Below are 27,339 nucleotides of genomic sequence, written 5' to 3' on the forward strand. Positions count from 1 at the left end.
TGATGCCCCTGAGACGGCATCAACAAAACGCCTACACATATTCAGACCAATGGTTCTCAATCATGGGCAATTCTCCCCAGAGGATGCCACTGGCAGGGGGAAGGTAGAAGCCCGGGGTGCTGTTAAATATCCTTAGAACAACCCCTCTCCAAACAATGATTGAACTCAAAATGTTAGTAGTATCCAGAGTGAAAAGCCCTGCTCTGAGGTTACAATGCACAATCCTGGTCTCAGCCATCTGGTGACACTACCAAACTCTGAAATGTAAAAAGAAATGCTTAAAACAAAATTTAAGAAAATTATAGAACAGACATTGTCAAATTTTCCTGCACAGTGAGTCATCTGCAGAACATTTGAAAATCCTGATGCTCAGGCTTCACCCCCAGTAATTAAATCAGAATTCCTAGAGCTGGGACTTGAGGAATTAGAAGGTTTGGTTTGGCTTTTTAAATTCCCGGAGTGATTTCAATGAGCACCCAAGTTGGCAAACAAGTGACACAGAGCAGGGATCAGCAAACTGTAGCCCACTGGCCAAATCTGGCTCTCCATGCAGCCTGTGGACTAAGAATGATTGTTACATTTCTAAGTAGTTAACAAAGAAAAGAAAAAAACTCAAGGTTTGTGACACATGGAAAGTATATGAAATTCAAATTTCAGTGTCCATAAATAAAGTTTTATTGGCACACAGCCAGTCGCTCACTTACATATGGTCTATTCTCAAGCTATAGAGGAAGAGTTGAGTAGTTGCCACAGATACTTACCATCAGGTCCTTCACAGGAAAAGTTTGCAAAGCCCATTAAATAGCAGTAGCTCTCAAACTTTAATTGCATACTTTAAAATGCAAAATTCTTTTCAAGCAGGAGAGGACTGAGCTCCTGCATTTCATGCCAGCTCCCAGGTGATTCTGTATTGCATGCAGGTCTACCAGCCTCACGCTGAGCTAAGAGGGCAGAATGTGGGGTTCTAAAAGCATGGTCCACATAGCCCTGGGAGATGGGAGGCCCTTTCAGGAGGTCTGTGAGATCAAAAATCTTTTTATGATGGTGCTCAGATGTAATTTACTTACTTCACTGCATTGACATTTCCCTGACAAAACTGCTTACACCTTAGGTGATATCAGTCAGTGGCTGCAAAGTATACTTCTCACTAGCACATTCTTTACCACCATGTACCCATAGGAAGAGAAATACAAAAAAGCCAGTTTCCCTTTAAAACTTTTTTTTCTCTTTGCAGAACACCATCATTTATTGGAAGAATGACTAACCAGGAGCTGAGTGTGGTGACACATACCTGTAACCCCAGCAACTCAGGAGGCTGAGGCAGGAGGATCACAAGTTCAAGGCCAGCCTCAGCAATTTAGTGAGACTCTATCTCAAAATAAAAATTTTAAAAAAGGGCAGAGGATGTAGCTCTGGTAGAATGTCACTGGGTTCAATCCCCAGTACAAAAAAAAAAAAAAAAAAAAAAAAAAAGAGAGGAAGAATGACAAGCTATAGTTATTCAGACTTCGGAATTTGGCAGGAATTTCCTTTTAAAAAAAAACAAGTGAAAAGTCTGTCATTTCAAAGAAAACTGGTAGTATCTGCTGCCAATGAATTTGGGGAAACTTGTACCTGCCATAGTGAAAGTGACAGCTCTAGGGCTTCTTGATAGTATCAACAGTGATAAGAACAAATGGGATTTTTAAAAATATAGTTTAATGAAATGTATCAATATTTAGAAGATCAATTCAGAGAAACAATGTTTTCCAAACAACCAGTGTGTGATTTTTACAAAATCATTTTTTCCCTCTTTCTACTTTTTTTTTTAAACCAGTACATTATAGTCATACATAGTGATGGGATTTTTTGTACGTGCATACAATATAACAACGTAATTTGGCCAATATCACTCCCCAGCACTTTCCCCCTCCCTCCCTACCTCTCACCCCTTGATCCCTTTCCTCTACTAATCTCCCTCCCCACTCCCCACCTTTCTCTTCCTTTTTCCTCTCTAGCTTCCACATATGAGAGAAAACATACGACCCTTGAACTTCTGACTTTGGCTTATTTCACATAACATAATGTCTCAAGTTCCATCCGTTTTCCTGCAAACAACATGATTTCATTACAGAATCATTCTAGAACATAAAAAGTCAAAGCAGAAAATAGAGCGATGAATTTTAATGGAACAGAGTACAAAAAGTTCATCAACATGGTTTCAGATTCCACATATAAAATCTTTAAGAAACAACTACTGAGTGATATGGGCCAAATTAATTATATTGTTCTATTGTGGGCATGTATGAATATGTAACAACAAATCCCACCATTATGTATAACTGTAATGCACCAATAAAAAATGTGAAGGGAGAGAGAAAAAAGAAACAACTACTTACTGAGTTCCGGTGTATTGTCAAGGAAAAACTCCCCAACTATTTGAAAAGGTCATTAAAACCTTCCTCCCTTCTCCAACTACATACCTTTGAGAGATTGAGGTTTCTTCATATACTTCAACTAAAGCAAGATACCCTGAATGAATGCAGAGGTGTAGGCAAATATCCAGCTATCAAATATTAAGTTAAATATTAAAGAGATTTACAAAAATATAAAATGGTACTATTTTCACATTTAAGATTACAGATAATGGGTTTTTTATTTTAATAATTTCATTATTAAAGAAATACATTTCTTAGTTTTACTTTAATATAGAAAAATAGGCATAAATACCCTACATGAGTAAAAGTTTTTTGGGGAGGACTTGATTATTCTTAAGAGTATAAGGGGACTTAAAAAAAAAATAAAAGAGTATAAAGGGACTAACACCTCAAAGTCTGAGAACTACTAGTACAGCACATTAAGTCAATTCACAGAGGGGCTTCCTGTTAAAGAGCTAAGTTTAAAAAATCACTTAAATGATAGATTGCCTCTCAGTTTTTTTCTTTCTTATAGTCCTAGACATAAAAATTCAGCTACATAATAATATTAAGAATGCTGAGCCTTTTTAATGCTGTAAAGGGAAGTATTTTTCATCAAACCCTTTTGAAAGCTTGTCCTAAAATCTGTTTAAGGAGGAACTTTGATTTCTGAAATGGCATTCTGTGAAAATCACAAAATCGATTAACTTCCAATATTTGAAATAAGGTCTGAGCAGTGCAAGATAAACAATTATATAAAAGTAAACATACGCTTACATGACTGGAAATAAGCAAACTCAAGAAACAGATACTTGTTAGTCTCTTCCTCTGCTGTTTGTGGGAAGTGGTTTTGGTTTTCCAGACTATCATGTATTTGTTATTAGCTTGGTCAAGTAGGGGACCAAGCAATTAGGGAGACTGATACTGAGTAGGGGAAGCTGGCTCTAAGTCCAGACACACAGATTTGAAGAGAAGATCTGTAGGAAGCAATGTTGAGGTCCAGTGGTACTTGGCTTCCTTGACCACCTGGGGGACAGCATGTCCACTCTTCTGAATTCCATTCATTCAGTGTCTAGAGTCCTGCTTCTGAGGGATTGTGCTGGGGGCTAGAGGTGTGCCCTTCCTGGCACTGATCCTTGGGAGGGTGGGGGTTGAGGGAGTGACATGTAAAGATGTAAGACAACGTTTAATTAGAATATAGAGGTGACACAAGGACATGGGGGAGTGAGGTAGAAGCAGATCTTGGTTAGTAGGGCGAGCCAAGGAAAGGGTTTCTGGTTGACAGGGCCTGAAAAACAGATGCCATGAAAAAGCTTGAGGGGAGGAAAGCAGAACCAGTGTGGTGCTGGGGCCCTGGTGCGGCTGAGTTTCTCAAGGACAGCAGGGTGCCAGAAAGGCAGGTGGGCTCTCCCTTGCCCCGTGGGAGGCACCCAAGCCAGCCTAAAGTTTCTGAGCTTCATTTTGCAGGCAGTGGCAAAGAGGGAAGATTTGTGTGCAGGCGAGTGACATGATCTGAGATGTACTTTTAAGAGATGAATCTGGCTCTGGTGTGTAGGCTGGATCGAAGTGGGTGCAAACTAAAGTCTTCAGCCGTAGGTGGTAGCAAAACGGGTATGCGTTTTCTTCCAAGCGGGTAGGGTGTCTTTAGCAGAAGCAAAAAGGATAAAAATCAGACAAAGCCATGGAGCTACTAGGCAATCAATGTCACGACATTTTACAGGAAAGGATTAATGAGAAAGGGTGAGAGATTTATGTGAACAGATCTTCAGAAGGGCCATTCCTGAAAATACAAACTGTCCAGGGAGGCAGAAAGCAAATCAGTGGTTGCTTGGGAAGGGGCATCAGGATTAAAAGGGGTTTGAGGAAACTTTGGTATGTAACCCACATGTCACCATCCTGTTTGTGTTGGTTTCATGGGTGCACACATGTTAAGGCTTACCAGACACCATAAATAGATGCAATACACACATGTCGATTATTCCCCAAAACAAGTTTCTTAAAATGATTTGTTAAGTTCAATTTTTGCAAAAGACAATAGTAATTAAAAGGGCTGTGGAATTAAAGATTGGTTGCAAAAGGAAAGATCCACATCACCCTGGGTGGGGTGAGCTGGGGGACCAATGCTGAGGCTGCAGAACAGCAGGGTCCTGTACTTGATAGGCCCTCAGATCAGTAAGGCAGAGCAGGAGGCCTCCTAGGTGCTGAGGGCTGAGGACAGCAAAGGGTCAGAGAGGACTCAGGACCTTTACCAGACGAGTAGACAGGAGGCTACAATTAGGAGAAAGAAAAGTCAAGGGAGATGATTAAAACATACCTGTTCCTGTAACTGGAACAACACCCCCCCCCCACAATGTCCCATGTGCATGTCTGCATGGATAGGGTTATCCATAGCACACGTATAGACATGTACATGCATATGTGTGGTAGAGATTGCATACATATCTGTAGACTCAAATTTATTGATTTAAGTGCCGTGTCCCTTTTAAAAGCACACATTTCTCTGTAGAAAGCAGGTGAGGAGATCATTCAGTATATAATGTCCATGCCTGCAAAAGGTTTAACAGAGCCACTCCATGAGCTTCTACTGCCAATGTCCCAACTCAAAGGATAAGGGGTTTCTTAACTTTCGGGGTTGGCTGGTTCTCTATTGAGGGAGAGGACTCTTCTATGGCCTACAGGTGTTTAGCAGCATCCTTGGTTTCCACCCACCAGATTCCAGGGGCATTTTCTCAGCTGGGAACCTCCTCAGCACATTTTGAAAGGTAAAACCTCCCCTGATTGGGAGACCCTGGTCTGGTACAGTGGTTTTCAACCTACAGTACATGTGGGATCACCTAGTGAGCTTTCAAGAATGCTGATGGCTAACCCCATTCCAAGATTTGGACTTGAGTTGGTCTGGAGGGAGGTGGTTTTGGGATTTTAAAATCTCACCTATTCTATTACAAACCAAAGTTGAAAATGTATCAGAGAAAATTAATTCAGTCCACAAGGTTAACACCATTTACATTCTTTCTTCCAACTTAGAATCATATGCAGGCAATTGTGGGGACCTGCACTAGCCAGTCAAGTTCAGTTTACTTCAATACCTATTGAGCTCCTGTGCAACTCAGAGTGCAAGGTCCTGACCAGCCTGGCCCAGGAGACCAGCCATGCACACAAAGGACACCAAAACTGTACGGTATCACACAAAGCCACACATCATGAGTGCTAAACAATAAAGTGATTTTCACAATATTGTAAATGGGTCCAGCACTGAGACAGGATAAAGAAGAGTGAGATATGAAGACCTTAGTTCACAAAGAACTTAAAGTCTGTGCCTCGTGGGTCATCAAGCACCCACTAGGTACTTAACACTTTAAGGTGGGGATGCGGGCTCTCAGAAGTGAAGCTTTGGGAAAGCGAAGGGGCCAATATCATTCAGGAGAGAAACCAGTGCTCTCAGGGAACCTAGGATGCATTTCCACTGTGAAATATTTACATGGACTGTGGCAGGCAGCCTTCTAACAGGCCCCACTGATCCCCACCTCCTATAGTCATGCCCTTGGGTAATTCCCTCCCCTTGAGTGTGGGCTGAACCTAGTAACTTGCTTCTTAGGACTAGAATATGGCCAAGGTAATGGGACAGCACTTCCCTGATTCGGGGCTTTGTAGGGATTACTGTTACAAAGCAACTTTTCAGTGCTGTGATTGGAGCATAAAAGTAACCACCAAGCATCTGTAAATGAATGAGCATGGCTGGCTCACATAAAACTTTATTTACAAAAAACATAGCGGGTGGCATCACAAGCCTAGTCTAAGTCAAGTTCTCAAAGGAATCTCCATTGATTACATTGATAAAGAAGATTGTTCAAGCATTTGTTTCAATCCCATCATGCCTCCTACCAGCCTGACGTTTCAGCACTAGTCTGCTTGGGGCCAAAGCATCGTCCATGGAAGCTTCCAGATAAAATGCAAGTATGATGACCCTCAAGAGAAAGCCTCAACCCATCTAAATGACTCTCCATTTAGTACAAAAGCCATTTTACATCAGCTTTTCACAGAGCTGGAAACAGTTGATGTGTGTGGATAATTTGAGAGTGAACTGGGGTCTGAAGGGACAGCCTGGAGTGATAGGAAGACTCAAGTGGCTACCTCAGATACTTCCAGGTAGCTCCAGTTACCTGGAAGGGGAGCAAAACATTTCAAAACAAAATAAATTTCTAACTGAAAACAATGTGAGTGTTATCAGGAAGAAAGCAAAGACCAGATGTCACTACTTCTAAAACACCAAGAATTATTCGGCCTGGAATAATCCAAATTGTGTCCTCAAAACCAGTTGCTGTGCCTATCAAAGAGCTCCACATCAGCACTCAGTATGGATCGATTTGCTTCTCATCTCTGCTTTGTCTTCCTACTCCAAGATGAAGGGCAGACACAGGACCAAAAGGCAGACGAGCTGATAGACCACAGACACAGTAAGCTACTCTTTCACAATCAAGTGCTAATCATCTGCTAACAGTGTAGTGGACCAAAATTGAATGTCTGTAAACAATCAAAAATGTTTTATGGATATAAAATGGCTGATTAAAGTCTTTGCTAAATAAGCTATAAAATAGTTACTGTACCACAGGCCACCTTTTCATGATATGAAAATGAAATAATTTACATAGCAGAAAACAAAATACAAAAAATTCTAAAAACCTCAGAAACTTGGCAGCATGAACCTGGGCTATAATATGCTTGTTCATCATTTCCCTCCATTACACCAGAAACACCCAGAGTGACTGGAAGCATCTGACAGGTTGAGAACTTCCCTGGATTGAGTCATCTAAGTTCAGAAAGCTTGGGTACCCAGGCTCTGGGGAACAGCTAAGGCAGCGCCCCAGAACCTGCACAGAAGGATTGGCACATGGCTTATGGTAGACACCCAACTACACGCACAGGCCCAATGGTATACACAATTGTAGTTAGGCATTTTCCTTTTGAAATATATTTCAAATATTTGGGGGAAAGACCTCAAACTTGGCCGTGCAAAGCACAACATTTGGGCTTCTTGCTAAACACCAGCATTTCATAGCTCTCCTCTCCTCACCCCTCTATTATGTTCCATAGGTGAGAAAGCACCATCTTTTTCTGGACTTCTGGAATGATCTATGGCCATCTCAATCCAAGCATCAGAGCAATTCAGATTTGGGAAAGGAGGAATTGGTTGGTGAAGTTAATGGTTGTTGTACTCCTTATCTGTCAGGCTGGATTCTCAATTCCCAAGCTCCCATTATCGACTTTGTCCTCTGGCCCTCTCTTTGCACAAGGAAATGAACCTTCATCTTCAAGCCCCCTCCCAATCTCCTTCATCAGACAAATAGATAAGAGAATCAAAGGTCACTGTCCTTCGAACCAACTAGGACTCGTGTTCATGATTGCCATGGCAATTCTTACTCATACCTCTCCATAAATAGAGACAGAAAGAAGAAAGAATCAATACCTTCAGCAATTTTGTCTCTTTTCCAAAGACAAATGTCTAGATTTTAAAGGTACATTCACATCTTTGATTCCTTCCTGTCTGTGCCTTTCTTGCTCATGAACCTGGCTGTAATGTTTCCCAAACCTTCATGTACATAGGAATCACCTGGAAATCTTATTAAAATACAGATTCTGATTCAGTACAGATAAGTGAGATCTGAGATTCTTTCTCCCAAATTCCCGGGGAATGCCAATTCTGTTGGGCTACAGCCCACACTTGGAATAGAGAATCTAAATTCTCTTGGACTATTTTCTTAAGCCCGTGTAAAACATTATATAGCATCCTGGGAATATTCCCTGGACCTTAAGCACAATTTTCCATGGAACACAGATCTGGCATTAGACCTTCTTTCACATTTGCCATAAGTGTCAGACCACTATCTCAGACCTAGACCCCTCAGGCAGCCTCACAAGGGGTTTCTCCTTTGACCTTTGTAGGTGAGACCAGATGTGGACATTCCCTGTCCAGAGGAGTGAACAAATGAAAAGATAGAAGAATGAAGGAGTAATTACCTAGGTCTTTAAAAAGTCATTCTATCGGGAAGTTACAGCAGGGGGGAAAAAAAAAAGATGAGAAAAAAATCAAGACAAAGGACACTAGAGCTGCCTTGACCTTTGCGATGGGGAATAAGGAAACTGGAGGAATGGTAACCCCTGCTACAAGACTATGTGGGTGAGAGAGGCATTTTCCTTTGGCAAAGACTTCTTGGTCAGTCTATCAAAACCTCTTTCCCCCAGTGGAAAGAAACTGAGAACTCTATACAAAAAAAAAAAAAAAAAGGCACATGAGCCATATGGAATTCTCTATTTTTTCCCTCACACCATCTGGTTTTGGATCTAAGTACAGAATGGCAACTGCATTGATTTTGAAGCCAAGAAAACCTCTAAGCTCCTGGAAAGGCGATAGCATGGCTGGGTTAAAGCCCCCACCTCCGAGGCCTACACCATTGTCTTTATACTATCAAGAGTAAGGACTCTGTGGCCAGCACCAGACACAAATGGTCCCAATGTTTTGTGCCTCAGAAGCATTTTACCGCCATTGATTGCAGTTCATTTCAGGATCTAGGATTTGGAGGTAGGGGAACTGGGGATTGAACCCAGGTCTACTTAACCACTGAACCACAACCCCAGTCCTTTTTGCAGTAGTACCCAGTCCATGTTGGTGGTATTGCACAGCACGAACTGTCATCTAACACTTGTCCTTAAAATGACCACGCCCCTGCCTCAAGCAGTAGTTTCTGATAACAGAGGCCTTCTTGTTATGTTAACAAATACCCTCCCCCAGTAACATTAAAATATACATATCTAATAGCTTGTGGGTGCTTTTGTAAATACCCTTATTGAGTATGATTTATATACTATAAAGTTCACTTGTTTCAAGTGTATCACCCAATGGTTTTGGGTACATTTACGAAGTTGTGTAACCATCTTCACAATGTCATTTTAGAACATCTTCATTATTCTTGTGCCCATCTATAGTCACTGCCCATTCCTCACTTTCCTAAGCCTCTGGCAACCAGTAATCTACTTTTTATCTCTATGGATTCACCAGTTCAAGAAATTTAATACAAATAAAGCCATATAACATTTGGTCTCTTTGTGTCTCACTTCTTTTACTTAGCATGTTTTTGACATTGACCCATGTCCCAGCATGGGTCAATACTTCATTTCTTTTTGTTACTGAATAGTATTGTATTGGCTATATCATGTCTAAAGGCTTTTTTTTTTTGCGGTGCTGGGGATCGAACCCAGGGCCTTGTGCTTGCAAGGCAACCACTCTACAGACTGAGCTATCTCCCCAGCCCTGCATTTTTTTTTTTTTTTAATCAAGATTCCAGAACCCTTTCTTTTTTCTTTTCTTTTCTTTCTGTATTGGGGATTGAACTGAGAGGTGCCTAACCATTGAGCCACATCCCCAGCCCTTCATATTTTTTGAGACAGGGTCGCGCTAAGTTGTTGAGGCTGGCCTCGAACTCACGATCCTCCTGCCTCAGTCTTTCTAGTCATTGGGATTACAGGTGTGCCCCACCACATCTGGTACCCCCCCACACATTCTTTAAAGGATCTATGAGAATGGATGCCTGATCTATTCCTGCTCACCTTTCCTATCCAGTGCTGCAGAGGTACACACAGAACTGGTACCTAACAGAATCCAAGACAGAACTAAATACAAAGTCAGATTTCATGGCCACTAACTTGACACTACAATCTAGGTCTTAAAGGAAAAAGACAGTTTTATGAAATTATGGGTTTTATGACCTTGCCATTCGATGCATCTTCCACTGTACCTCGGGATTGCTCCTTCAAGAATTTTACTTGCTACGCTGCCATTTCTGATCTATTCCTAATAAAGCAAGCAACCATTTGGGAGAGATGATATTATGAGTTTACCCAAAAATCACAGCAATACTTTAAGCCTGCTATTGTGTTTATCTGACCCTCCAAATGCCCTTTATGTCACATTTGACATACTTTGAGCTACAGTTCTAACGTTAGCTAAATCATTTAGTTTTTGCCACCCGAGCTGAACATTGCCACTTTGGGAATACAAAAGGGAAGATGTCCATATTGGTCAGCATTCTCCCCTCCTAAGATCCCCAAATCCACTCCCAGGTTTCATCCAGACCTAGCATCTAGTGGTCTGAGACACCAGTGTTCCTCACGAGCAGGGAAAATGGAAACTGAACCCAAGGGATCTACCTGGTGGGGGTCAAACACACACTGATCCAACCCTAATTTTATATGCTTGAATTTTTCTTTCTCAAAGGCAATGACCAACGTTAAAAGAGGGTAGCACAAAGCAGCCAGGTTGAAGAGACACTGAGGGACGCTCAGGATTCTTATAGCCAAGGCTCCTTAACCGCCCTGGCCCAGTTCCAGGCCCAGTGGTGGACGTATGTGGTGCCCCTCCTGTATTATTGGTCCAGACATCAAAAATTTTATGTTAACCTAAAGGCATATCTCACTGTATACTGCTCCCTTCAAGACGAAGAGATGGGGTGAGGAAAGAGGGAGAGAAAATAGAGAAAGATGGGGTGGAATGGAAAGGGGGAGAGAAAATGAAAGATGATTAAAAAATTTTTAAAGGGCCAATTCCACCCATGCCCATGTCAACAAATTAAAGCATCAAGCACAACATAAAATATCACAAAACTGAAAGAGCCATTACAAATCATAGTAAAGATAACAGTTGACTTGCTATTAGAATTCACCCCAAGGCTGTATTTACCTGGACTGCTCAAGGGGCTAGCCCTGTCCCCCATGGTTGGCACAGGATGGTACTGGTGGTTCTTTGAGCCTGGGTACATCCAGTGGTACCTGCCAATTTCCATTTCAGCTCTGCTGTTCACTGCCAATTTCAGGTGGCAAAGAGTCAGTGTCTCTATCTCCAGCAAAGATTCTATATCAGCATTTTAATTTATTCTTTTACCATATACTTCAGGGGAATGGGAGCTTAAAAATATGGTATTGAAATGCAATCCTTCAGCATCAGTTTAACAACTCTGCATGATACATTTAAGAATGTTGGAGTTGCATCCTCCATTTTTTAATTTAAACTTACGCAGATCACCAAAATCTTCTTTTCTTTGTTCATTTCTCCACACCTCCCCCTCCAACCCAACCCTCAAAATGCTCATTTGGAAAAGATACTATTTATAGTTAAAATTTGGCTTTGCATAATTTTTCTTTCTGTTTATTTCCTTTTCAGACCGACAGAGCACTATAATTTTTGCCAGCTGCACAAGCAAAGGTGAACATAGGCTCACTCTCTATAATTGTCCCCAGTTTCAGTCCTAAAAATCTGACAAATAACCCAGTGGCCTACTGAATCCTGGATGAAGTATCTATCTCCCACTGACACCTGTGGTATTCTCTGTCACCTCCCCTTCAGTTCAGAATGTCAGTCTATAATGTTCTGCATTAAATCCTATTTCAATGATTTCTCAGTATGAAGAAAGGGCTATGGGTCTGAGGCTCAAACCAGAGCTTATTCAAGTCTTGACAACTGGCCTCCAGAGGACTTTGGTCTCTGTCAATATGACTGTTTCTTACATTTTAGGGGAATGGAGAAGAAAATATCTACCAATTTGCCTGGCACAGAGGAAGTTTCTGGTAACAGTTGAATTACAATCTTGAAAACCCTGAGAAACTAAGGTCACCATGGTCAGTTTATGTCTGAAAAATCCCATAAACTGGATAAGGGGTTATGTCCTCTGGGGTATCGCAAATATTTAAAGATTAAAAAAACTTCTGGCACTGATGTGGGCAATGATTCCATTAGAAGAGTGGGTTTAATGCTCCATTTGGCACCTTAGATCGCTGAAGATAAAGACCTGGTAAATATTCACATCAGGAGGCAAAGAAGCAAACACCCTGACAGGGTACATTGACAACCTGACAGTGCCTGCATGGGAATCTCAGCTCCATGCTCCACTCTCTCTGAAAACTTTTAAGAAATTTCAGATTAGGAAGCAAAGACTTACTTTTCTAGGTAGCATTTTAGAGAAACCCTTTTTGACTTCAAGGTAAAATAAAAATGCTTCGTCTAAAAGGAGAAATAAAAGATACTTGGATAAGATCAGAACTGCACAATGAAACTTTTTGGCTACTGCTGTTTTTGTTAGCAATGCTGAGGGTGATAGCTATAATTTATGCAATTTATGATGCACTAGTTGTCATGTTAATAAGCACATGGTGCCCGTTACCTTATCCATCACAGCTAACCAATGGCATTGTTATTCTGTCTTGACAAATTAAGAAGGGAGGGAGACAAGAACGTAAAGATCACTTGACCCTGGTCATTGGGCCAGCGGGTGGAGGAACCTGAGTGTGCATTTGGGCGATCAGCCTCCAGAGGGCGCACTTTTAAAACCAAGGCAACCTCCTCTGGAGCCTGTGCATTTGCGGTTGTTTTCTACTCTTACACAGAGGCAGTAGGGAAGCCCAAAGAGTTTTTCTGAGGTCTATTCAGAAGTGAGCTGTGCCGTACCTCCTAAAGAAATGACCCTGGTCCTCAACTACTGATGTTAATTCAGGGTTCATAAAAGTTCATAATTCCAAGTCTTAGATGTCCAGGTTTGCCTTACTGTTCAAGGAGATTCTCAAAGGTGCTATGTTCTCTGCAGCCAAGAACTTGGAGGCTCATGGAAAGAGCCCGAAGGTCAAGTCACCTCATGGAATGATCTTGGCAAAGTGGTTGTGAGTCTTTCATGTTGATCCCCCAAACAAGAGAATTCTAAGTAGCTCAGTAACTTTTAATGTGAAAATTTTCATCCTCCTTTTTTGGAAGGAGTAGGTGCTGGGGATGGATCCCAGGACCTCAGCATGCTAGGGAAGTATTCTATTCCTGATTTATACTCCCAGCCCCTCATCTTCCTTTTTCAAATTTTATTTCTGCACACCCAGCACACAGTAGGGGGCTAATAACTGTTAGCTGAATGAATATTTGGTTGAAAGTAAAGAAACAAGCACACTGGGAGCCCATGGACCCAGAGTGGCCCTCCAGGTTCCCTACCATGCAGACTTCTACTCTAGACAGGCCCTGCAATTCAGAGGATCTGTCCCTGCCTTGTCCTCATCTCCACACTGGCTGCTGGGTAACGGCAATGAAAAACCACGGACTTCCCAACACTGGTGTGTCTTTTGGCAGCCATGCCTGAGATGCTTAATTCAGCATTCAAACATAAATATCCCAGCAGATGCAGAAATGGGATCAGCAACTGCATAGATATTTTCCAGTCCCCTGAACCGATACTTCTGGAGAAGTCTTTTTACAACAGCAATTCTTTAAGTAGGAAAGAAAAGAAAATCACTTGAATTTTACATTTTGGAGATAAACTTAAATTGAGACATTAAATATAAGGCTATCTGTAAACTTTCAAAGAGCACAGTATATGTATGATTCCCAGGGACCGGGTCCCAACACCTCAAAGGGAGTCACCTAATTGTAAAAAGTTTTACCTAGAGGGGTATATTAAAACACTCTGTTCATTCCAGACATCTGGCAAGAATGAGGAAATGATTTATGCCTTATGGAGGAAAGACTGCAAAATGTCCCCCTTGGAGATTAGAAGATGGGGATGTGGTAACTGCTGGTGGTTTATGTAGACACACAATTGTGAGTGGTCATCACCAAAGGTGGGCATGACATGAACAATGGGAAATTGAGGAAAGGAAAGCAGAACAATGCCTCATTCTCCTTTTCCTGTGTACTTAGAGGAACCTAGGTGTAATTGCTCAGCTGCCTAGAGAGAACATTTTCACTGGGCCAGGTCTTTCAAGGCTATCTTTATCATCCTTCATTTTTAGCTATTAGCTGAAATATTAAAGGAAAGTCATAACAATACAATAGAATATAGTAATGGTTGGCAATTGATGGTCATCTATTTTCATCAATAAAGTTTTATTGGAACATAGTCGCAATCATTTGTTTTTGTACTATGATTGCTTTCATGCTACAATGGTAGATTTGAACAAGTATGACAGAGACCTGTGGTCTACAAAGCTGAAAGTATTTGCTACCTGGTCCTTTATGCTTTGAAAAGGTGACTTGTGACATCAAATATAGTGTAGTAAGGCTTGAAAATATAAATCAGTTAATGTAACTAATAAAGTCAGCCTATAAAAATAGGATATTACTTTATTTTCTCTTATTAACACTCTCCAAAGAGAAATATCACAATATCACTAGGCTGGTTAAGGATCAAAATTCTTTATGCCACTGTTGTCTGCTATTTTATTTGCCACCAATTCAACAAAATTATGGTTAAACCTGAGATTATATTGCTTTTTTTTGTAATGGTGATTGAACCCAGGGGGGCTTAACCACCAGGCTACATTCCCAGACCTTTTTTATTTTGAGACAGTGTCTCCCTAAACTGCTGAGGCTGACCTCGAACTACTGATCCTCATGCCTCAGTTTCCCAAGTTGCTGGGATTACAGGAGTATATCACCATGCCCAGCTGAAATTGTACCACTCTTAATGATGTTGCCTAAAATGAGTTAGCACCCTTTCACTCTCTAACATATGCTGAGAGGACAGAGGATGAGGTTTCGAAGGAGAACACAATTAAGTGAATAAATGAATAAACAAGTGACAAATAACAAAGCACATTTGCAAAGCTGGGATTGTAGCCTCCCTCTCTTAAAAAACAATGTGCGTCCGGTTCTTTCTCCATCCCATAGCCACCCTTACTCCCGGCCAAACATCTCATATGTATGTGTATGTGTGTGTGTGTGCACAGGCGCGCACGTGTGTGGGTGTGTGGGTGCGTGTGCACAAGCGTGCCTGTGCATGCATTTGGTCCAAGGGAGTAAAAAGGAGCAGAGTATATTTTTAGAACAATCCAGTACCAGTCCTGGTAAGGGGAAGCTTACATCATGCAGACACAGGCTATTTTGCATGTTCTCAAATATAGCAAGACTAAATATTTTATCAAGGTCATTTACCCTGAATTGACTTGTACTTCCAAGTAACAAAGAAACGTAATCTTAAAATTTACAATCTTAATTTGGGGTGACACTCAGTTCCAAGGAGGACAAAATCTAAATTTCCAGAAATGGATCAGAACTCTTTTCTAATGAATTAGCACAACCAAGTCTTGAAAAATATGCTTATGGAACTGATAATATAAAAAGTAGCAGATATACCAAATGGCTCTTTGAGATCTTTCTCCACATTTAAATTTTCTTTAAAAAAAAAAAAAAAAAGAATCAAAGGATGCCATATCATACCTACCACGTGTGTCCCGCACCATCTGGCCAGGCACTTTTCTCTATAGCCTATTCCCCAGACACCATCTCTTCAGATGTCCACCTTGGCAAATTCTTAGAGAATAACTGCATCTAAAACTTTCTCGGTACCACATTCATATATACAAGTTAGAAAATGTCAATAAAAATGCAATAACTCAGAGATCATTAGGAATATTGTGACATGTTAAATGTGTCCCTTTGGTTTTCAGTATACAAATACCACATTATAAAAGAGTGCTTTCCTTCCTAAACAAAAAAGGAGAGTCAAATGTATACACATTTTGTTAAATTTTAAAAAGATATAAGAAATTATATCCACTTGAATAAAAAAATGAAAATGGATCTGCTAATTTTACAAACAAGTCAATTTGAATTCATTTCTTACTCTTGACTATATCCTGCAATTTATTTTAAATTAAACATTATTTCCAATTCACTATATTTTTCTGTGTTGTTAGGAACTTAATTTGATGCCTAGATTCTGGAATTTATTTCAGCAACGATTCACAGGAACAGAATCTACTAAAATATAATTATTTTAGTAGATTGCAATTTCCTATATGTCATAAAAATAACCATCACAGCTACTCAGATTTTTTTCACATAATAGAGCTTAGAGAGTTGTTATGATTCAATTGTTTTTCTACCCAGTGATTACATGCTCCCAGCAATTCCAGATGCATCTGTTTTCACAAATGAATTGACATCAAGTAATACTCCACTGAAATAAATGGAAACCTAACTCTCCATCTTTTTATTATTGGATCCCATGATCTATTTCCTTTGATTCTGTCTTATTCATTTCCTCCACTTATTCCATTTGCAGTGAATCTGCTTACTCAATCAATCCTCACACTTTGATTTAATTTAATGCTCTCAATTTAAAAACAATCATTTGAAATAATTTGGCATTTCACCAATCCATCTGAGAAAGCCTGCTGCTTGCTTTCCTTAAAAATTCCTGAATAGGTACCGAACACTTTATGAATTTTGGTCATCCAGTAGTAGTCTGTGATACAAGCTATGAGACTGCTTCAAAAACACAAATGCTTTCCTTTTGTGAAGACTTGGATTATTTTTCTCTAAAATAGGAATAAAGTCACTCTGATTTCGTTTTAAAATAAACAGCTCTCTCTGTGGGAGTTTGTGAATCACAATAGCTGGGATATGTTCTCCTGTCCAGGAAAGGACAACTAGAAAACCTAAGGTCAATTTAGAAATCTAAGTTTAATTTACATTCTTAATAGCATAATAATTATCCAAAGCTATTAATTCACAAGCTACTGGGTAGGGCACTAATACCCCAAATTAAGAGATGGGCATTGCCCCTGTCACCTACAATTGAAAACAAGTGATTAGGGGGCATATATCTGCATGACAAACTGCATGAAGTGACAAAATATATAGAATTAAACTCAGGAAATAGGAATCCTTTCTGAAAGGCTTAAAAGAAAAGCAGGGGGAGGGGGAATCTATTAGCTCCAGAATTATATAATGCAGTCTATAAGTAATGATGTCAAATTGTTAAATGTTCATATCAATGAAATAAGCATTTATTTTATAAACTTAAAAATAAATCTGTAGTACTGGAGTGACAAGTACACATGACCATTTGTGGCTATTGTTTTATGTGGATCTTAATGACAATGGACAAGCAAATTGAGGAAACTATGAAGAAGATACTTGTATGAGTTTGACTTTGTAGAGCTAGCATCTGAACTTGCTCGTCTAAATGGAGATCAGTAGATAAGTCAGCCTCCAGATGAAGCTTTTGATGGGTCACATAATGATCACAATCCTTGTTGCTCCAGATCAGTAAAAATAAAATTTTTCCTGGCATATTCTTATTTAAGCATGTTTCATACATGTGATGCTATCTTTTGGTAGCTTGGTGTTGATGAATTATTGAACAAACAGTGTTTATAAATTTCGGTAATTTTAAAAGCTCCTCCAGGATGATCTTTCACTTCTGATTTTGCCTGTAAAACCACAGCTAATGCATTTTCATATACGGTTTTTCAGGGATGCAGTGGCGATCTGTAGACCCGTTATTAATATTTAGTTGACATAAAATAGCAGTCCATGAGACTAAATTATGAAATTCACAATTATTTAATAAGGATTTTATATCAGTTATATGTCCTTTGCTTGCTTTTGAGAAAAAAAAAAACAGTTTTAGCTGCCATGGGAGACCATCATATTAATAAAAAAAAAAAAGTACACATGAAACAAAATCACTTGCTTTAGAAAAAAATGCTATAAATGGTGACAGAATTCCTTAGGATAATGCTATTACGATATTATACCTCTCAAACATGGAATTGTGTCTCTAATTATGGTCTCTAATCATGGAAATGAATCTTTAAACTTTTATCTCACTTCGTCAGCATGAGAAATATTCCCAAGAGTTTTTCTTATCGCTATTCGGTCATTAAAGTAGATTAGAAAAAAGAAAAAAATTTTAAAAAAAAAGAGGCACATACAAGAGAAGACAGGTGGGTTTTTGTTGGAGGGAGGTCAGTTTGATACAAGGATTGAACTAAACTACCAACTTTAGAATTAGATTGCTATGTGCCTAAAGCCACTGGATTCTATTCTTACGTGGTTAAAATGGCAAATTTTTTCTTATGTGTATTATCATACTTTAAAAAATTAAATTGGTCTGTTTAGGATAAAGTGCTAATGTGCACAGAAGAAATTCTGCATAAAAACAAGCAGCCTTTACCCCAGCATGCTGTTAAGTGGAATTACATATAGTCACCAGTTTTTATAGGTTTAAAATGGTTGACCATCAGGAATTTCATATGGCTCAACCTATACAATCATAAGAAAAACGTAGTTGTGCCTCCATTCTGGAGAATTACTACAGTTTAGCGACTGTCATTGAGTGCAGGGGCCATGAGAAATAACCTTAGCATGATGGCTTTTAACATCAGAGCCACTGCAGATACAGAACATGTTTTTGTGCGTTTATGACAGTCTGTGACTTTGAGTGAGGGAGATCACTTACAATGCAGTGAGATGCCATTAACCGAGCAGGGGCTGAGCTGATTCCACGGGGCATCAAACTTGACATCGGTCATTATTTAGGGAAAGAGATACATTTTGGTTTCTATTTTCTGTCATTTTCAAACTGCAACAATACTGCTTTCTCTGAAAAGCTATTCTTTTTATCAAAATTGTAACGTGGTCTAAGATTCCCTTTAGGGAATCAGGACCCTTTACCAATTTTTCTCTCTCAAATCTTTCAGTCATAATTAGCAAAAGACCCCCTCCTTTTCATCAGCACTAGGTGACAGAGCCATCCCCTCTCAAGCTCCAACTGTAAGTGATCATTACGTGCCATAGTTGGGGCTTGATACACAGAAAGAGCAATCGTACTAGAATAAGAAAATTAAGGTATGTCCAAATCACTACTATATTAGTGGAACCAAAGCGTAATTAGCATGCATGCCCCTCCAGTTCCTCCTTGGCACTGGCAGAGAACAACATATTCTATGTCCCAGAAATATAACATGCAGAACATAGAAGCTAAATTGTGATTAATTATGTTAATAAAAAAAAAGACCGTTTCCCCAATTCAACTACCCCTGATGACAAACTATGGACATCTTTCTATGAAATATCACATTCCACAGAAAGATGTGCAACAGGAATGGACTGAAAGAGGCTTCTCTCTTCATTTAACATCAGCCCACAGGAAAACACCACCCTGCAAACAAGATCATGCCATAGGGATTGTTTCAGAGCCATTTAAGAGACAAAACCCGGCTAACCCCTTTCAAGCACCCACAGTGAAAAGCTTTAAACAGGCTATTGTCGGAGCACTGGGTACCTTTTCTCTCTTGGCTTTGTTCAGTATTTTCCTCGGCTGCAGTTTCCATGGCTGGCTTCATACCATCCACCAAAAATGCTTTTCCCTGCTCCCCCCAACACACACTTTTTTTTCCTCCTCTTCCTTTGCTTTGGACTCCCCTCAGTCTCTTATTTACACCCGCCTGATTGAAAGGCTCTGCTCTTCACTACAGTAGATTACAGTCCCTTCCAAGATGCAAAAGTCTTGTCAGCGTCAATTTCGCTCTGCCTACTGGTCCATAAAGACAGCTGCCAAGGAGCAGGCAGCCATACGTCACCGAGGATCCCAGTTATAAAACAACCATTCTGCACCCGCGACTGTGCCTCCGCTCTGTGTGGTTCCCAGGGGAAGGACCTGCTCCCCCACAGCTCTTCCTCCTTGCTGTCTTAAGATCTCTCCCCCCCTTCTTCTTGCCAACTGCACCCAATGAATACTAATTAATTCTCCCAGGAAAGAACAGATTTGTGACATCAGAGGAAGGGATGTGGAAGAGAAAGAAAAGAGCCCCCTCCCACCACGTGACTTAGTTGGTCGGCCACAATATATGCTGTCTCAGGAGAATGCGCACCAGGCTTTTTTCCCATGCCATCCCTTTCTGGTGCATCACAGTTTTATTGATTTCATTTATCCCCAAACCCTGGAAAATCGTATTTAAAGGATGTGCCCATGGTCTCTATTTGCTTTTTTAATACGTCTTTTTCACACAATCTCTAGACAGAAAGGTTGACTAAACACACACACACACACACACACACAAACTGAAAGAAAAAGTACATAAGAGGGAAGAAAACCCCAAACATGGATTTAGCAATAGCAACGTAGCAATCTGATATTAGAATCCACTCCTCTGTCTATAGTTAATATATGTGATAGTAAGGCAAACTTCAATAACTCAAGCCAAAATTGATAAAAAGGCACCCTTCCTTATTTAAAACAAGCATAATATGTCACAAGTATATCTAGCTGACATTTTGGTGATTTCTTGACATGAAACTTCATTTTTTTTCCATTGGATGTGATTACTTCCATATGGAGATTTATCCATTAGAACTCCTCACTCAAAATCAAAAGGGCATTTTTCAAAAGCAGTCTAAATGCTCAGCAAAAAGGCTATTGTACCAATAGTGGGGTTTTTTGTTTGTTTGTTTGTTTTGGTACTAGGAATTGAGCCCAGATACTCTTTATCACTAAGCTACATTCCCAACCCTTTTTATTTTGAGACAGGGTCTCGCTAAATCGTTGAACTGCGATCCTCCTGCCTCAGCCTCCGAAGTTACTGGAATTACAGATGTGGGCCACTACACCTGGCTCTGCCCCATTTAAAAAATGCATTTGACTGGCTCACCTACCTTCTTTATCCCTATTAAAAATTTTAAATACAAAGACAAACACTGATAACCACAGGGTGAAGGAGCACAGAAGGTCCGTTAACTGGTTGAGCTCAATTCCCATCTTGGGAGCATATATGAAGATAAGTTGGAGACTTCTTCTCTTAAAACACTCTCCCAAGTTTTGAAGGTTTATTGTTTAACACCTTTAAAAAATGTGCAAGATCTTGAATCCAAATCCTCTAACAACCTGATCTTTGAATACTTTGGTTTTAGATAATCCCCCAAACCTTCTTACATTCAATACCTCTTTCCTATTAAATAAGAGAAGATTTTGAAAACCAGTTTAGCCAGTTTGGACACTAATTTTACATCTCACTTTTCACTTTGACCATTGTTCTAGAAGACCACGCCCACAATCGACTATTCCCTTCAATAGGGCCTCAGTCAATTTTGTCTTCTGGTGAAGGGACTAGAAGCACAGCAGCGTAAAGCTGCAGACTTTAGATAAAAAGATTATTTGTGATTTAAAAAAACAACTATAATGTTTCTTAATGGGAAAGTTTTAATCATGTCTTGCAAAAAGCACTTAGGCCCACTCAGATGAAAAGGTGGCAGGTGCTGGTATGTGACAGGCTTGTTCCCCTCAGCATTTCAAATGAAAACTAAAACCAAAGTAAAATTCAATTTGGTACAAGAGGAGAATTGTGATTAGCTATGCTATTAGTTTTTCTTTAAAATGTCTAACAAAGTCATTCAATTCTGGAACTGGCAGAGTAGAATGATTTTTTGGCCATTGTTTTAGAGTAGTTGATTATATTTTTAGAGATGGGGTCCCACTATGCTGCCCAGGCTGGCCTCAAACCCCTGGCCTCAAATGATCCTCCTGCCTCAGCCTCCCTAATTGCTGGGGCTACAGATGCAGGATGCTGCACACCACTAGGAATATCATTTTAATACTGATACAAGTGGAAAGGCAGAATACAGAAGATATTCGTAATTTAAGGACAACTTAGTTCATAGTGACAGAAATCAAAGACATTAGACAAAATATTGGCAAACCCTCCAGCAGATGCTTTCATCTACTTTCAGTCTGAGAAACTAGGTAAGTGAACAATTCGCCACTCTGAACTTATTCACAACTTCATCATTGTCATTAGGACAATGATGCTTCTAGAAATTACCATTGCACCACTTCATAAACAGCCTCAAATATCTCACGGATATTTATGATAATTCATTTGAATCAGTAAAGGAGAAAAACTGTCAAAACATAGAAAATGGAGTACATGTTCCTATTAATTTTGAGGTATGCATCCATTTTGGGCCAGAAAAGCCATGTAGGTACACAGAACGAATAGGAGGGGAAATCTCTCTCAGAGCTGAAAATACTTCTTTGAGCCCCATACTAAAAGACAGCAAGAACACTTCTGAAAATCAAAGCAAAGAATAAGAAAGATTGACACAAACTGGGTATATTAGATGCAACCCAAGGGACACACAGGACTCTCCTAAACCAGGGTGATCCTACCTGCTACAAGTGAGCAGAGGAGGATTCATTAAGTACCTACTGTATGCTAAACATTAGGAAACCATTCTGTGCTACATAACTGGTCGTTCAGCCAACAGAACTCAAGTTGCACAATGATCTTCCTACAGATTATTCTAGTCACATAGCTAGCAAAGATTTTGTCAAACACCCATTTTTTCCAGCTGGGCGTGGTGGTGCAATCACAGCCATTTGGAAGACTGAGGCAGGAGGATCATAAATTCGAGGCCAGCCTTAGACACTTGGCAAAATCCAAAGCAACTTAGCAAGACCTGTCTCAAATTTTTTTAAAAAAATCTTAAAAAAGGGCTGGAGATGTGGCTCAGTGGTAAAGTGCCCCTGGGTTCAATCCCCAGTATAGCAAGTCGAGGGTGGAGGGGAGTTTATTTTTTTTTTTTACAGCTTTCTATATCATATTTTAAGTTCCTTATGGCCTCAGAATAACTCCTCAGTGAAGAATCATTCATCACCAAGAAAGGATGTTTTTAAATTCCTTCTGGCTACTAATTCCTCTGCAATTTTCCTGTTTCATGGAACACTTCTGTAATGTGAAATATACTCTGACATAACCCTTCCTAATTGTCCCTCCAAGGAAATCAATACCCAGAGCTACTTAACAAAAATTTCTTTTAAGATAATTTTAAATTTACTCAAGTGACTCTTATTTTCACATTACTCTCCATGACAAAATCAAAGATATGTTCTAGTTGTAAATATCTGGGCCTTCTATTTGGAGAGAACAAAATTAAAATATAGCAAGAATCCTTATGTAGTACATTTAAGGTAGGAAACAATCATGTAATCATGTAATAGCCAAAACATTAATTCTATGTTGTTTAAAATGTCACATAAATTTTTTAAAAAACTAAACATACAGAATAGAAAAATTTGGTATACATTCACCTAGAATGGCATCCTTTGCATAACTAGATTTTCCCAAAGCTTTATCAATTTGGCAAAACCTTTGTCCTCCATTAGCAGAATGAAAATTCTAATTTTTCATCTAATATGGGTCTTTGCAAAAAGCCTTCTGATTCCTCCCTCATCTTATTCTCCCTTCTGATGCCCTTCCCTCCTGCATATCACTATACTTTCCTTTGTAAGAAATGATACTGCATAAAGCTAACAGCTGACATGACAAATCAAAACAAATGATGTATATGAACACTCTGATTGTCAAGCTCTGCAAGTATAAGCCATCCTCATTACTGTTTCTCTTTAATGGTAGAGGTGGTTCCCAGGCAGGCCACTGTCACAAAACTGGCTAATGTCAATAGCTATGAGCGCATGAAAAGCCTCTTTCAGGCCAGTTTCTTCCCAACCTAATTGACTGTTTATTTAATGACAGACAGTGTGCCTCATTAGGAGCACCAGGAGCCATGAAAACAGCAACTGCCCAGTTTGGCAAAAGGCAACTTGAGGTGTGATAAGCCTCTTTTCTCCTAGTGGGGGAAAAACACTTCCAAAAGGAAAGCAAGAGATTAAGTTGGGCAGGAGCAAGCTGAGGCTTCACATGATCGAAACAGTTATGGCCTGAAAGTTTAATACACTGAGCTGAAGAATGGGCACAGCACGGGCAGCACTGTGGCCGAAGGAGGCCTGCCATTTTCTTCACCAATGTGGACACATCTTTCTTTTTGTGTGGGGGGAGATAGGTTAAAGCCAGGGGTGCTTTACCACTGAGCCACATCCCCAGCCTTTCTAATTTTTTATTTAGAGCCAGGGTCTCGTTAAGTTGCTGAGGCTGGCCTTGAACTTGTGATCCTCCTGCCTCAGCCTCCCAAGTCGTTGGGATTACAGGTGTACGCCACCACACTCACCTCAGTGTGGACACTACTGTCTCAAAGGTCAGCATTTTTGCTTTCCTCCATCTATTCTATCAAGCTTGGTCAAAGTCAGCACCATTGACATTTGGCGCTGGTTCTTTATTTGCTGTTGGGACTGTGCTAAATATTGTGAGTGTTTAGTAACATTCCTGGCCTCTACTTACTAGATGCTAGTATCACTACGCCAGTTTTGACAACTAAAAATGTTGCCAAATATCTGCAGGTGGGTAAAATCACCCCCAATTGAGAATGGCTGCCTTAAATTTCCCTTTTTTTCCCTATATTTCCTTTGGCTTTTGTCATATCCTCCCAGTCCATGGTCCTCAAGTCTTTACTGTATCCCACAATCATCGGCAAAGTCTGGACAATACTGATACCAGGGCCCCATACCCAGATATTCTGATTTGACAGAGGTGTGTGGTGGACACAGGGCTTCAAAATCTCCCTAGGTGATATCAACTGCTGTAAGTGACAGGTGCTCACAAAACACATGCTGTGGTGACAGAGACACAATCAGAGATACTTAAGGAAAATTATATAGAGGGCAGTCTGATGGATGGATAAGAGACCAGAGAGGCCAGAGTCGGGGTGACCACTCTTGACTGAGGATGAGGTGGAGACTCCACACCCAGTTGGGCAGAATGAAACACCAAGCATGGAGGCAAGGGAAATTCAGGGTTGCTCCCCAGACTTCCAACTTGGATCCCTAAAAGGATAACGAGTGCCACAGGGAACATAAGATCCAGTGGCGTTCAGATTTCCTAGGGTTGCTGTGACAAAGTAGCCTAAATTTCATAACTTTAAATAACAGAAATTATTCTCTTACAGCTCTGGAGGCTAAAGGTCCAAAACCACTGTGGGGACAGGGGTGTGTTTTCCCTAATGACACCTCAGGGAGGATCCTTCCTTACTTCTTCCAGCTTTGGGGCGTAGTCAGCAATCCTGCACAGTCCTTGGTTCATAGATACATCACTCCAATCTCTGCCTGTGGCATCCTCTGGTATTCCCCTTGTGTGTCTCTGTGAGTCTTCTCATAAGAACACCAGTCATCCTGGACTAGGCCCTACTTAACCAGATATGGCCTCATCCCATCTTGATTACGACTACAGAGACCCTGTCGCCAAATAAGGGTACATTCAGAGGCTCTGGGGTTAGGATTTCAACATATTTGAGATGGGAAGTAAGGACACAATCCAACCCACATCAGGTGGGGAGAAAAAGAAAGACTATCACGTTTGGAAACCATGTGGGCCATGGCTGTGCAGCTGCTCCATCTGGGCCAAGTTTGGAAATGAAGACTTGGGAGTTATCAGCAGAAAGAAACCAACTATCGTGGGAGTGGGTGTGAAGCCAAGGGAGAAGGTGCCGAGGAGAAAACCTTGCAGGTGTCACCTAATTTAGGGGGAAGAACCACCCTCAAAGGATGTAGAGAATGTTGGAGAAGATCCAGGATAGGGCCCTGTCACAGAGGAGGAGGGAATTTTAAGAAGGAGGGGGTGTTCCACAGTCAAGGCAGCCAGAAGGCGAGGACTTGGCAAAGACCACTGAAATGGAAAATTCCAATTTGCTTGCCAGCATCAGCACAGAGACTGGAATGGAAACCAGTTTCTAGAGGGGCTACGAAAGGGTTGGGAAGTGAAGAAGAGGAAGCAAGAGCGGCCCACTTTCTAAAGAAATGTGGGAGTGAGAAGGCGAGGGAAAGAGGCAGGCAGATAAAGGAGGAAGCCAGTCAGGAAAAGTCCCCCAAATGTTCTATGCTAAAAAGGCAGCAGTGATTGAAAGAAAGATTTAAGATGTGAGTGGGGGTGGATAAATGATGAGTTGAGATCACAGGAGAGGCAGACGGCCAGCAGCGGGTGGCAGGAGGGGACACCAGCTCTGAAATGGAAATACAAAGAGAAAATGGAAAAAGAAAATCTACTGGATGGACTCCAACATTTAAAGAATTACACCTTGCTGGGTGTGGTGGTGCATGCCATTTCTGTAACCCCAGCAGCTCAGAAGGCTGAAGCAGGAGGATCACGAGTTCAAGGCCAGTCTCAGCAAAAGTGAAGTGCTAAACAACTCAGTGAGACCCTGTCTCTTAATAAAATACAGAATAGGGCTGGGGACATGGCTCAGTGGTTGAGTGCCCCTGAGTTCAATTCCTGGTACCAAAAAAAAAAAAAAAATTACACCTTAAAAGAGGTGATGACAGGAAGGTTGAAAGCACAACCTGTCCTTCATGAAGAAGGGCACTCATTACTTGATTGGGTCCATACCACAGACAAAGAGGGAGGGATTATCGACCCCATTTTAAGGGTGACATAATGGGAACATGATGCTTGCTGTTGGTGTTTTCTTTTTTGGAGGGAGAGATTCTGGAAATTGAATCTCATAACTCAGGAGCGCCATACCGCTCAGCTACATCCCACCCCACTTTTATTTTGAGACAGGGTCTAAGTTGCAGAGGCTGACCTCAAACTTGCAATCCTTTTGCCTCAGCCTCCCAAATCACTGGGTGTTTTAGTTAGGTTTTTCATTGTTGCGACCTAAAGACCTGACATGAACAATTCTAGAGGGGTAAAAGTGTATTGGGGGTTCATGGTTTTAGAGGTTTTGGTTCACAGACAGCCAGTTCCATGGCTCTGGCCCAAGGTGAGGCAGAACATCATGGTGGAAGGGCATGGTGGAGGAAAACAGCTTAGGACATGGCACCAGAAAGCAGAGATAGTTCCGCTCCAGGGACAAAATATATACCCCAAAGGCATACCCCCAAAGACCCACCTCCTCCAGCCACACCCCACCTGTCTACAGTTACCACCCAGTTATTCATCAATGGGTTAATCCACTGATTAGGTTAAAACTCTTATAACCCAATCATTTCACTTCTAAACTTTCTTGCATTGTCTCACACATGAGCTTTTGGGGGTATCTCATACCTAAACCATAACACTGGGACTAGGTGTGTGTCACCACCATGCCTGGCTATGTTCTTGGTCTTGGTAAGGTAAACAGGTTGCCCTGAGTCTAGGTTGCTTGAGGTCTTAAATGAGGTTGAATTTTCAGGGGTTCAGAGACCCCAGGGGATGAGTGAGACAGTGCCCTTACTCTGTGTCATCATACTGGGAATGAACCCCAACATGA

At 40.7% G+C, this 27,339-nt stretch overlaps 1 protein-coding gene across 6 annotated transcripts in view; it reads right to left on the bottom strand.

Moving 5' to 3' along the window:
- The window catches only part of Gpm6b (glycoprotein M6B), a 156,343-nt gene that overhangs the window by 22,402 nt on the left and 106,602 nt on the right, over positions 1-27,339 (bottom strand). For 2 of the 6 annotated variants that reach the window (XM_047535546.1, XM_047535548.1), the window contains exons 1-2: positions 19,490-19,889; positions 11,128-11,247 (exon numbers count right to left, since the gene is read on the bottom strand). The exons of 1 other annotated variant lie outside the window; for it this stretch is intronic. In XM_047535546.1, coding sequence (XP_047391502.1) covers positions 11,128-11,247; positions 19,490-19,550 — 181 coding nt within the window. In that variant the 5' untranslated portion in view covers positions 19,551-19,889. Of the gene's footprint in view, positions 1-11,127; positions 11,248-19,489; positions 19,890-27,339 lie in introns of those variants that run through there. 3 more of the 6 variants (XM_047535547.1, XM_047535549.1, XM_047535551.1) reach the window with 3 other exon arrangements.

This window comes from Sciurus carolinensis, chromosome X (genome assembly GCF_902686445.1).
Source record: "Sciurus carolinensis chromosome X, mSciCar1.2, whole genome shotgun sequence".
Classification (NCBI taxonomy): Eukaryota; Metazoa; Chordata; class Mammalia; order Rodentia; family Sciuridae; genus Sciurus; species Sciurus carolinensis.